Consider the following 12,563-nt stretch of genomic DNA (forward strand, 5'->3'; position numbering starts at 1 on the left):
TTTAAGCTTTTGTTCTACAAATGTCAGCATAGTCAAAGCTTTTACTTCGCCAAAATTAATTAATTACTTATAATTAATTAATTTTGGCGAAGTAAAAGCTACCCTTAGGTAGTTTGTGGAAGGGACGTAATTTAATCACGATTATAGAATAAATTGGTAGAGATTATAAATGCTTGAAAGATTATCTAAAAATAAATGTACATATTCAGTTTCACACAATGCGTTGAACAAATAGGACATTGCAACGGGCTAAGCATCGCCTGAATCAAATAGCGTTATTGACGGCATGAAGTACAGGAGTGCTCAAGTGTCACGCGCCGCAGCTCCGGTTTGAATTGGTAAAATTGAATCGAGTACCCGCACCTCGTTCTTGGTAATTTGTCGGCCTCGTCGTACTTACATACTACATTCGTTACAATTACAACGCAGCTGCAAACGATTAAGCGCGCGTATTTGTTCTCTAGCGTTGGGTACGCCGGTCAATGATGCCCAACTGCTAATAGATACGTTGAATCACACTTTTTAATATCGACACTCAAACTTCAGTGATTGTGTGTATAACTAAGCGATTTATCACACATCAGCAGCAGAGCTGTAGTTCTACTTAGTAGGTATGACACAGATTTTACAGACGTAAAGTGGAATGCCACGATGAACTATGCATTTATTACGGTTTACAGTTTACCAGAGACCATAAAAGGTTTACGATTTTATAGCTATATAGGGATGTGGAGCAGAACGAATGTGTTGCTAATATATATGTTTACATTATAAAGCATTTTTTTATAAATCTTAGTAGCCCTAGTAGGCTACTGTTGTAATGTAACACTGTATTCGTTTTTGTATACGATACCTTATCATTTATCAATAGCGTTCAAAACAGTTTTTATTGTCAGAGTTTAATAACAACATCGACAGTACCTAGTTTTAATGGTGTTCAGGGATTTTAAAGATGGTAACAATATACATTGTATAGATCACTCCACGCTTGATTAACATGCGTATTAACTAGACTGCAATTGTAAATAACGTAGAATAAGTAGTACAAAACAATGTGCATTCAGCATTGTGCTGTGTCGTATAAATATGACTGAGGCGGAAGGGTTTCATTGTAGCAGCCCATTGTATTGGAACATTTGGAATCTCAAAATAGAAGCCATACCTACTACACGCGTGGAATCCATCGAAATGCATGAAATTTGTGTCGCAAGGTCAGACTCTTTATGGTAATCAAGATTGACCCCGCTTTTTTGACATTATCAACGTGGAACAGAGCCAAGGCCACACAATCACTCAGTTGAGTAAACACGAACCAGAATTAAACAGAAAAGTTACTCATGCTATGTTAAAGAAAACAGCGAGGCTCTTTGTTGTGTTTAAGTGTGATGACTATAAGACAAACATGGTATAAAAACAACCGAGCTATGAGACGGCACGTTTCAGGTAGTGGCAGAGGGACGATGACCGATTCGAGTCGAAAAAAATGACAACAAAAACAACAGAGCGAGCGTATAGTGAAGTCAAGTACAACAATACCATGCACTAGCACCAGGCGCGTTGTCATGAGCCGACTGAACAGTTGGAAAGTGCATTAACCTCTATACCTCTTGACCTCTATGATGCTCTCCACTCCAAATGTCTTTCCAGTGGATGAGCTGGTGCAAGTGGTTCATATAGTTGTGGTGGCGCGCGACCACTTTCTTGCGGGAGTCGGTCGGAGACGGTGGAGCCGTGAGGGACTGCCGACGCCCGCTGGCCGCGGCGATCACGGCCCGTGGAAGCTGGGACGCCAGCAGGCGCTCCGTCTCCGGGCCCTCATCGGACGATATGCTGTCTGTCAGCATTCGCGCATTCCTCACTCTACCTCTAGGCAAACTACACTGGGAGTCTTGTTTCTTCATGTCCACTGACTGTTTATGTTCGATAGACGGATCGGTTAGATGCAGGTTAAATGTTATCGCGAGTTCGCGGACACGTGCGGCGAGGCCGGCGCCGGAGCGGAGACAGAGCGCCGCGGCCCCACGTGGGCGCCGCGCCGGCAGTCGACAGCCGGCGACGTCAAAACAACGGCTTGCGCGACCACTCGCTACTAACCTGAAGGTCTACCTCGAACTCCGTGATTTGTATATCTCCATCATAGTCATTCGATGAATGATAGAGCGAAAGGGGGAAAGCGAAATTAAACGAATATTACGCGAACTTTGCAGTAATTGCTAAATATAATTATTTACAATTGTCATTTAATTTAGCATCACACTAATATTGCGACAGTGATAAGTAAAACAAAAGAGGGATCCTATATCATTATCTAATGAAGTGACCTGTTCAAGTAGCCTTATAAAGATAACAGAATAGTGCAAAATATGCAGCTACAATTATTATAATTATAACAATTGCAATAAATAACTTGCCAGTATAATTATAAGCTATTGTTGCTATGTCTTTTATATAATTGTAATCATTTACTATATACACTACTGTTATAGAGTTCCTTAGTATTTTTATCTTTATATGATGTTGGTGCTACCAAAGTAAGAGTGAATTACCTTTTTGTATGGTTTACTCTTGGCCGAGACATGCTGACCTATAATTTTAATTTGTTACCTATTGATTAGGATGATTTACAGAAACATATTATATATGATTCAATTAGTGTGCCAAAAATGACAATTGTGATTTATTTTACTGCAAAGGCTAAAAAATAGGAATCATTGACCGAATTGTAGTTTAAATTTTAAAATATCTCATTTTATTTTCTAAAGCAATGAATCATACATAATCATAACTAAGATCTTGAACATATATGACTCATAATGTTTAAATACTTAAGTAAAAAAATTACCAATTTATAATATATTTTCCCTTATTTATATTTCAGTACAAACAAGCACAAAGTAGCAAGTAATATTTTGCTGTAATGTTTGTCACAAACTTTGTCAATACTATTAAATAATTCCTAAGTCCTAATTGATACAACATGAATCTTACAACACTGCTGTCTACACTTTTAACAATGGAATTATGTACTTTTAAAGTTGTGCAAGACACAAAGGAGCTGGAATAATGAATACGCTAAACAAAGGAATATAAAATTTAAATGAGTAATAAATTTGTTACACAAGACATTAAATGAAGGAGATTGAATTTATAGCAGCAGAAATATTGCCTTAAGACTGCAGCATAATCATTTTAAAATATTATTACAATAAATTGGTGGATTTGCAAATTATGGTGATTTCTTTTTCAGCTTGTTTGCTTCACAACACAAGTTCTGGGTTCAGTCAGAGTTGATTCATTTGTTATGAAGCTATATTATGATTCATGGCCTTTTATATATATAAAAATGTGTCACTTTATACGGAATATTTTGCCAAATTATTTCATTTTAGGGCAGATCTCAAAATTGTCTGTCATGCCAGAAAAATACTTTAACTGAAATGTGATCAAGTAATATTCTGCAAACACTAATGCAGTTTCATAATAAAACTAGACAATCTATTATGTAAATTATCGTAAGATACATTTAAAAATACTTCATGGTTTTCTTTTTGTAAATAGTTCTTATAATTATATCGGGAAAATTGTATGAAATGATGCACTTACCTGTGGTAGAAACTACAACTGGTGCTCACAGTATAATAATAGCTACATTATAACAATGTCGCCTTTAAAATCACTGAATGTTTAATACAAATAAATACATAATTCAATAAAAATCGTAATCTCGCTTTAGCGAACATGGGGTGTCAGAAATGTCAAATTAAGCAAAGTTGCCAGATCTATGTAAATTTAAATAAAGTCTGGCTTTGGCTCCTATACAACAAACGTGATTTTTGACCGAAGTTAAGCAACGTCGGGCGGGGTCAGTACTTGGATGGGTGACCGTTTTTTTGCTTGTTTTGCTCTATTTTTTGTTGATGGTGCGGAACCCTCCGTGCGCGAGTCCGACTCGCACTTGGCCAGTTTTTTCTAGACGGGCTTTATAGCCCTAACACACTACCGCACCGCACCAAGGTCACGGTCACCGACGTCGAGCCTCCTCCACACTCGTGCGCAAATCACGGCGCGAAGCAGCGAATGCGAGTGTGAAGGCGATTTCGCAGAGCTGCAATCTCGATTCACGCACATACTCGAGAGGGCTATTGACATTACATATAAAAAATTATACTTGATCAAGCAGATCTTGTCAGTAGAAAAAGGCGGCAAATTTGAAAAATGTAGGCGCGAAGGGATATCTTCCCATAGAAAATTTGAATTTCGCGCTTTTTTTACTGACAAGATTTGCTTGACCAGCTTTATTTGTGTTTGCTCCTAATTGCCAAAAATGGTCAATGTTCGATATTTTTGCATAGTTTGTGCGGAAAGAGCAGTCGTGAAATGTATGGGGCATTAGGGTTATCGTCCTATAGAAAATCTGAATTTCGCGCCTTTTTCTACTGACAAACTTGTTTGACCGGCTATATTTCTTCGTTGCTTGTTTTCCATCCGGTATAAAAATTTACAGAATCCGAACATTCGAACGCACTTTAAACTGTCAATTTGATAGCAAACCCTACACATGCCCTACACACTTGACACTTGACTTGTCACATCGTTCCATTAGTCAAGTCAATACTTACTTTACTCTTTGAGTCAAGTCATACACGAGCCGACAACGTAAACAAGGCGAATATTGTGAATCTGATATTCCTTCTCAGGAAATATTTTTATATAACATATTTGTATATTGTAACTATTATTAAACTAAATATTAGCATTATATTTTCCATCAAGAGAAATGGCATTGCCTCAAAAGAAATACTATAGGCAACGTGCACATTCTAACCCCATTGCTGACCACTGTTTTGAATAGTAAGTCATAATCGTAATTTACATAGTAAACTATGTAAATTACGATACACACACACACAATACGATAATCTCTGCAAGTAAATAATTTTTATTACACAGTAACATGTTGTTTCAGCCCTGCTCACCCAGATGACTATGACTGGTCTACATTATATCCAACTCTAAAAGATAATGACAAAAGAGTTGAATTCTTAGATGTCGGTTGTGGATATGGAGGCTTGTTAGGTATGTAAATATTGTACGTGTTATTACAAATATATCGATTACCTATCTAATAATAGGTCTACAATGTCTTATGAGCTTATTATGAATTTTCTCACCCTGCTCCCTTTTGACCGCCACAGTCGGCTGTGGCCGTCATCGAAAAGTCTTGCCACGGACGCCAACGACGGCTACAGCCGACAACTTTGCCAATGTAATAGGGATTTACGCGGGACTCCGTAAAGTTCAATTACGCTTAAATAATGCGATCGCCTGGCGTCGGGAGCATGGCATATTCCTTCGCAGTCTTGCTGTTAAAAGGTTAAGATGCCAAGCTTTGCATATGAATACTCATTAACTTTCTCTTTACAGTGACTTTATCCCCTATGTTTCCTGATAACCTCATGCTGGGATTAGAAATAAGAGTGAAGGTGTCAGATTATGTCAATGATAGAATTAAAGCACTAAGGATACAGCATCCCAACCAATACCAAAATGTGGCAGTTTTAAGAACAAATGCAATGAAATATTTGCCTAATTTCTTTCACAAGGGCCAGGTATACAAATATTTGTAAAGTTAAACAATGCACCTTTTCTCTGGAGTGTCTCTAGATCATTTATGTGTGGATGAATAACTATTTATTATTGTTTCAGCTTAAGAAGATGTTCTTCTTATATCCAGATCCCCATTTCAAGAAAGCAAAACATAAATGGAGAATAATTAACAAATGGTTGTTGTCAGAGTATGCCTATATTTTAGCAGAACAAGTAAGAATGACTTAGGACCCATACAATTTACCATTATTGATAAACAACATATTTTTAAGAAATTTTACTCCTTTGGCAATCCAATGTTTTAAAATGACTCATAACATTTTATTTTTCATCAAGAAAATTAATGTAGGTACAGTCTTAACTCCATATAATGTCACTCGATACAATGATTCACTCCTTATAACTTCGACATTTGTTGGCTACAATTGCTTTACTTTAATTTCTCTCTATGTAATGAAAACTCTCTATAGTGCCCTATAGCGTCAAAAAACGTCAGGTCCCTTGAGTGTCGCTATATAAGAGTTTACACTGTATATTAAATAAACCTTTGTTGTTTCTTACAGGGTATCGTGTATACTATCACAGATGTAAAAGATTTGCATGATTGGATGGTGACTCATTTTGAAGATCATCCTTTATTTGAGAAAATATCTGATGAAGAGTTGGTGAGTACTTTGCCCGTGCCTTTTGATAAGTTTATACAAGATAGACTAAATATGTCTATGTATGGCTTTAGCTCAAATTACGACAATCTCGAGAAAAGGGCATCTCTGTCCTAATTAGTGTAAAGCCTGAGTGGACGCTCAAAGCAGAGCGTTCAGCGGGGCTTGCAGCATGGCATCGGGCTCACAAGTGATTTGAGCAGTGTGCACTAAGGCCGCTCCTATATGCTTGCATTTGTTTACATGCACGCTGCACGCCCCGCCCCGCTGCACGCCCAACTCGAGCGTCCACTCAGGCCTTGCACTTATGCTTCAGCTGTCAAATTAAGGGTTACAATAGTTTTTTCACCCATGTTGTGTTTTTCAACTCAACCTAGATATCTCTATGAAAAATATGTTTCAGAAAAGTGATCCAATTGTGGAAAAGCTGTATGAAAGTACTGAAGAAGGTCAAAAGGTGACAAGAAACAATGGAGACAAGTTTCTCGCAGTATATAGAAGAATTTCTGATGACATGGCAAAAATCAAAAATCTAATTAAATAAAACTACTTATTTTGTACTGAACTCATTGCATTTTATATTTCATTATAACCATTATCAAAACAATATTAAAGATTTCACTTCTCATATAAGTAATTACAGACCACACTTTAGTTAGACAATATAAATAAATGCAGTTACTATTTGTGTCATGATAGCATTTAAAAAAAATCTTGAGTACATTAAATATTACCTATATTTATACCTTTTAGTGGGAAGGTAGTATTTTTCCTTCTTATCTAATAAAGACTGAAAGTTCTATTTATAGCTATGTTGTAAACTGTAAACGCATAAAATTGCAAATATTAGACACAATAAACATCTTCTTTCATTTTGTTTACCTACTTAGTTTTTTCTCTACAAGGTTAACCCATCTACTTAGAGAGCGCGAGATTTCTAAATGTCTTCGCATATGCCCAGCAGCAGCCAATAACCAGTCCTTCCTTTCTATCCATATTTTGTGTGGCAAAAGTGAAAACAAGAGAGCAGCCCAGATTTCTGACTGATTAGGATACATGTGTAAGCCTTCTTTAGCCAACAACAAGGCCTTGGTTTGGTTGCCCGCAAAATGCTCAGCAATGCTGGCAGTAGAAATTATTTCAGCTGGATTACATTTACACTCACCATAATGAGCTAAGCACAAGGCTCTCTGAGCACAACCACTGGCCACTTTAGCTCTCTTATTGGATTCCCTAAGACAGTACTGGGACATGCAAAACCACAGAAGTGCATTGCTTGGATGATCATGAAGAGAATCACTGAGCAATTTTATAGCTCCTTCAATATTTTCGTCACATAAGAGTACATAAGACTTCAGAAAACCAATATCAAATCCAAAGTTACCATCCATTTCATATTTTTGCATCTCACTCACAGCAAGTTTAGACAGACTTTGATCGGAATGTATTAGTCCTAATGAACAAATTGCAAATAAGCTGTATGGTGTGGGCTTCTTTTGTGATATTTGGATGCTATGGAAAAGTAAAGTTTTTGCATCATCTGCTCCTTTATACATATACACAATGCCAGCCATAGCCACAAGAATGTCTGCTTTATCATCATCTTCATTGCTCAACCAATGCAGAGCCGCATCATAAGCTGCATATGATTCTTCATAAAGACCTTTCTTATAAAGGGCAAGAGCTAAGCCACATGTAGAGTCTAAGCTGGCTTCAGTTATTGCTTTATACACTTTCACTGCTTCATCATATCTCTCCATTCTCATCAATATTCTTCCCATATTCAGGAATGTAATATTTCGATTTACATCATCTGCATACTGCAATGCTTTTTCATATGATTTAAATGCCGCCCTGACAAGTCCAAAGCGTTCTTGGAGGATTCCGAGAATGGTGCAGGCACAAGCATTATTAGGTTCAAAAGTAGAGTACCACTCAACAAGATCTATAGCATAAGGAATTGCGTGGAGACCATCTATAACATACTTTAACTCTGAGTTTTCTTTGTAGTTACTACTCTTTTTTAATGTGCGGCACACCCAATCAGCATAGCCAAGTGCACTTTCAGGGTGGTATCCAAGTCGTGACGCATGCCTGAAAAGGTCCATAGCTTCCTCTTCCCTAATGACTTCTGCAATCAGTGCCTGTCCAATCCAACTCAGAGGATAAGAAGGCAGAGTGGACTGCCCGCGCCAAAAGCAGTAGTTAGCCAACTTGTGATGATTTAACTTTAAGTACAGGGTTCCCAGATTACACCAAATTTTGGCAACAGACCATTTTCGGGTTACAAGTAAAGCTTTGATGAAACAATGCTGTGCAAGATCAAATTTCTTTATAAATAGACATATTTTTCCGAGCAAATTCCAATTTCTCCAATGAGATGGCTTTTCCTTTATGCATTGAAGTGTCAACTTATAAGCTATGTGGCAATTAACCAATTTCCGTGATTCTTGATAGAATGCAAAGTAAGTTGATGCTAACTCATAAGATGCAGATTGTTGATTCTTTTTAGCAACAAGAGAGTAACATGCAATCGCTTTTGGGAAGATGTCTAGCTTCTGATATGTCCGGATATTCTCATCAGATTGCACAAGTAAATCTGTCATATACGCATAGGCATATTTATTTGGCAAAGTGGTGACAAATATCAAAGTATCTGCTAAAAGCTTCCAAAGACAGATAAATTGCTTTTGTTTCTGTAATGCTTTGATAAGGTAATTTATAGCTTCCTGAGCACAATCTCTTGCACTGCCATATACTTTAGCCATTACTTTTTTCTTGGCAATCCTGATCCATGTTTCTGCTATGCCTTTTAAAGCTAACATAGAATTAGCATCAATTTTTAGAACTTTCTCATATGTAGCAATTGCTTCTTCATACTGCGTTAAGAGAGAATGTATGTTTCCTATTTTTGTGAGACAGTGTGAGCTCCTGCTAGGATTGGCTGTCATTACTTTATTATAAGCTCTTAATGCTGATGTGTACGAGCCCCGAGAATAATATGCATCAGCTAAACATTCAAAAGCAGTAATATTGCTCTGATCACTTTTGATAACATTTCTAAACTGTACAACAGCATTTTCCCACAATCTTTTACTCATATAGTGCAGCCCCAATCTAAAATTCAACCAAGACTCCTGTGTGTTCTTCTCTGCGGCTATTAGGAGTTCAAAATCAGCTTCTCTTAGTTCTAATTTTGTGTAAACTTCACTTAATTTTTTAGTTATTTTGGGATTGGTACTGTCCAAACTGTGTGCTTTCTCATAACATTTTCTTGATTTTTCTAAATCATTTTTGTAATCATGGTAGAAATGGCCTAAATACAGAAATGTTTCTGGATGGTGTGGGTTAAGTCTTGCTGCCTTCAGTAAATTGATTTGGCTCTTTTCATAGTCCTTAAGTTTCCAGAGTGCTTTGCCTAAGTAGAACATACACAAGGGTTTGTCATCAATGTTTTGAAGAAGTGTTACTGTTTCAGCATATTTTTGCTGTTTCAGTAAAAATAAAGCTTGAAGTTGAAGATGGTATTCACTACACTGAAGCTGTTCCATTATGTGTTCTGCATTTTCATTTGTTTCAATGTAACATTCTGCGAGAATAGCTTGTTCGCTAATACTCAAAGTACCAATGGGTATTTCTGATACAGTACAAATTGCTTGCTTCCATTTCCTTTGTTTGGCAAGTGATAAAAACAAGTATCTTTTCAAATCCAAGACAAAATTTGGCTCTTTGGCTTTAGGGAGGAAATTAGTAGCCAACTTTTGTACAACTGGCCATTTCTCTAGCATCATGGCACATTTTATAATAAATGTTGCTTGTGTAATATCTGCTTGTTGGTAGTTTATCAATGGGACACACTGCTTATAAGCTTCCAAATATTCTGATTTGTCAAAATAAATCATACATTTCAGCAAGCCAGGGTACTTGGAATTTTCAATTCCATCTGTTATTTTGTCTACAAGACTCTCTATTGGTATGTTATTGAATGAATTATCTCTAACATATCTGTTGCATATGTGTTCGCAAAGGAATTCCCGTAACACAACATTTTGTGAAAAGAATTGAAGTGCTATAATTTCATTAACTGCTTTTGTGTAGTCGCTTTTTTGAAGAATCACTTTGGCATAAAGTAGCTCCAGAGAACTGCTAGGATCTTTAATGTAAAGCTGATCTAATAGCTTTAAAATTGGTAGTATGTCATCTTCTTTACAAGAAATACCACTCTTAAGAAGTTCTAATAGTTGATTTTCTACTGCAGCTAATAATTTGGCCTCACTAACTTTGTCTTTATAGTGGAGAAGTGTAGTGATAGCTTCATTGCTCTTTAGATGGCAGCCGAGGTGCCCAAATTTGGTAATTATTTCTAATGCTTTGTCTTCTTCAATTTGCAACTTTAATATTTCATCATAGACAGTAATCAGTTTTGTTTTTGAGGATTCATCATCTTTTCGTTCATAATAGTTGGCAAGACCGTGCCAGGCTAATGGATGGTCTGGTTTGCTTGCAATAGCCTTCTGATAGGCTAAGGGTGCTTGATCAGCATCTTGTAGTGATTTCCCAAGGAGCACTAGTGCTATATAGTTTTGTTTATCCTTTCTTAGAATATTTTTGCAACATTCTTGTGCATCTTTGTAATTGTTGTCATCAATTAGTTTCCTTGCTTCCTTCAACAATGCTTTAATGTCGGCCATCTGCAATTCACAAATATTGTGCTTTCGTTATTAGGCACAAAGTACGTATCGACATAATTATAATAAAAATACATAGGTACGTAGAAATACAACAATTAGTAATCAATATGGAAAATTTTAAATATAAACAAATTGTAATTAGTCAGGCAGTTGTCGGCTTTCTATACAAAGTGCTTTCGAATAAAACATCGGTTTTATACACTTATCACAATAAAAGAATTGTATTATTCTAGCCTAGCATATGTAATTTAACCTACCGCAAAAATAAATCTCAACACTCATGACATGAAAAGTGTAAAAAGAAGAACCACAAGGCCCATGGCCAGGGTAAAGACAATGTCAACCACTTTGAACTGTCACTGTCACAAGAACCGCAATGTTGCCTTTATGCGAAATAAGAAAACCGGGAACAATACCAGTAACATCTGCAAATATGTAATTATAGTTGGTCAAACTAATTTGTCAGTAAATAAGAACCAAAAAATATATACTCATTCTTTTCTTTCGGGTGCTAGTACTAGCGTAAGACAAAGATAGTATGATTCTCTTTGTCTATGTTTATAATGAGACAGTCCATATAAAATAACTCCTCGTTAAAGCTAAAAATCGTAACACACTATCGCACCGCACCGCGAGAAAATAAAATTTCTTGCTCTCACTTATGTATTGTGTGCGGCGCACCAAGGTGGCGGTGCGGTGCGATAGTGTGTTACGACTTTAAAGATCGTTAATCGATCCATCTAAAAACGTAAAAACTTGGGAAAGCGTGGCATCTGGCAACACAACCACCGAATATATTTGAGACACGTTTAAAGACGCTCAAGCTAAACATGTTTTCAAATATTAAACGCAGCTTATTGTGTCGGACCGGCCGGATACTATAATGGCTGTACATTAAAAAAGCTGTCATGTAAATTGACATTTCATGGGCTTTTCGTTATACTTTCAAAAATGTGTAAACAATGTAGTAAATTAGCTTCTCTATTGGAAGTTATAGGATAATTTTTGATAATTAGAATTACGCTCGGTACTTATAACGCTCCATATTCAGAGTTCATCATGACTTCCGCTGAATACTTATCAAATTATATAAAAAAATTGGGTGAGTAAAATTACAGTTTACCAAGTGAGTATAAAGTTCCGTACATTCTAATTTCGCTGTGCATAAATGTTAAAATGTGTTTTAGGTCATCCTTTAAGGGAGATACGTGAACGGTCACTGCAGTTATTGACCGCTAAACTGCGTTTGGGTTGGGAGATTGAGGATGAATTATCTGGTACGCGTGAACTTTTGGAGGCTTTGCTGGCATGGTTCCATGTTCAAAAACCTACGCTCCAACGAGAAGCACTACAATTATTACTTAGTACATTAAAGGTAACTTAGATATAAGTTAAAATTATTATTTTTATTTATTTATTGCACAAAAGAAAAACCTTATAGTACAAAAGGCGGACTTAGGCCCACTTGCACCATCCCACTAACCCGGGGTTAACCGGTTAAACCGTTAACCCAGTGTCAACATGTACTGGTAACCATAGTAACTCCAGGTTTATGTGGTTAACCCTGGGTTGCTGGAATGGTGCAAGTGGGCCTTAGGGCCAC

The 12,563-nt window shown here is 36.8% G+C and overlaps 4 protein-coding genes across 4 annotated transcripts in view; 2 read left to right on the forward strand and 2 right to left on the reverse strand.

The window, feature by feature from the left end:
* Positions 1–2,081, reverse strand: part of LOC134648772 (kinase D-interacting substrate of 220 kDa B) — a 69,537-nt gene extending 67,456 nt beyond the window's left edge. Inside the window, 1 exon segment of the mRNA XM_063503327.1 lies at positions 1,605–2,081. Within this exon segment, the coding sequence (XP_063359397.1) occupies positions 1,605–1,901 (297 nt within the window). The 5' untranslated portion in view covers positions 1,902–2,081.
* A 2,613-nt stretch (positions 2,082–4,694) lies between these two features.
* LOC134649136 (tRNA (guanine-N(7)-)-methyltransferase) lies at positions 4,695–6,813 on the forward strand. The gene is made up of 6 exons (XM_063503850.1): positions 4,695–4,851; positions 4,967–5,076; positions 5,425–5,609; positions 5,707–5,820; positions 6,171–6,272; positions 6,673–6,813. The coding sequence occupies exons 1-6, from the start codon at positions 4,778–4,780 to the stop codon at positions 6,811–6,813; spliced, it is 726 nt and encodes a 241-aa protein (XP_063359920.1). The 5' UTR covers positions 4,695–4,777.
* A 284-nt stretch (positions 6,814–7,097) lies between these two features.
* Positions 7,098–11,261, reverse strand: LOC134648778 (superkiller complex protein 3). The gene is made up of 2 exons (XM_063503330.1): positions 11,218–11,261; positions 7,098–10,960 (listed from the first exon to the last, which is right to left on the reverse strand). Exon 2 carries the CDS (start codon positions 10,958–10,960, stop codon positions 7,148–7,150), a length of 3,813 nt encoding a protein of 1,270 aa, XP_063359400.1. The 5' UTR covers positions 11,218–11,261; the 3' UTR covers positions 7,098–7,147.
* A 612-nt stretch (positions 11,262–11,873) lies between these two features.
* LOC134648850 (rotatin-like) overlaps positions 11,874–12,563 on the forward strand; it is a 45,604-nt gene continuing 44,914 nt past the window's right edge. Inside the window, exons 1-2 of the mRNA XM_063503431.1 lie at positions 11,874–12,062; positions 12,148–12,335. Coding sequence (XP_063359501.1) covers positions 12,020–12,062; positions 12,148–12,335 — 231 coding nt within the window. The 5' untranslated portion in view covers positions 11,874–12,019. The remainder of the gene's footprint in view (positions 12,063–12,147; positions 12,336–12,563) is intronic.

The sequence above is a fragment of the Cydia amplana genome, chromosome 6 (genome assembly GCF_948474715.1).
Source record: "Cydia amplana chromosome 6, ilCydAmpl1.1, whole genome shotgun sequence".
Taxonomy (NCBI): Eukaryota; Metazoa; Arthropoda; class Insecta; order Lepidoptera; family Tortricidae; genus Cydia; species Cydia amplana.

Bases quoted from the DNA above. Each gene is read 5' to 3' on its own strand.
- LOC134649136 (XM_063503850.1), top strand. From the start codon at position 4,778: ATGGCATTGCCTCAAAAGAAATACTATAGGCAACGTGCACATTCTAAC. The intron at 4,852-4,966 runs GTAAGTCATAAT...ATGTTGTTTCAG, and splicing joins GCTGACCACTGTTTTGAATA to CCCTGCTCACCCAGATGACT. The intron at 5,077-5,424 runs GTATGTAAATAT...TTCTCTTTACAG, and splicing joins TGGATATGGAGGCTTGTTAG to TGACTTTATCCCCTATGTTT.
- LOC134648778 (XM_063503330.1), bottom strand. From the start codon at position 10,960: ATGGCCGACATTAAAGCATTGTTGAAGGAAGCAAGGAAACTAATTGAT.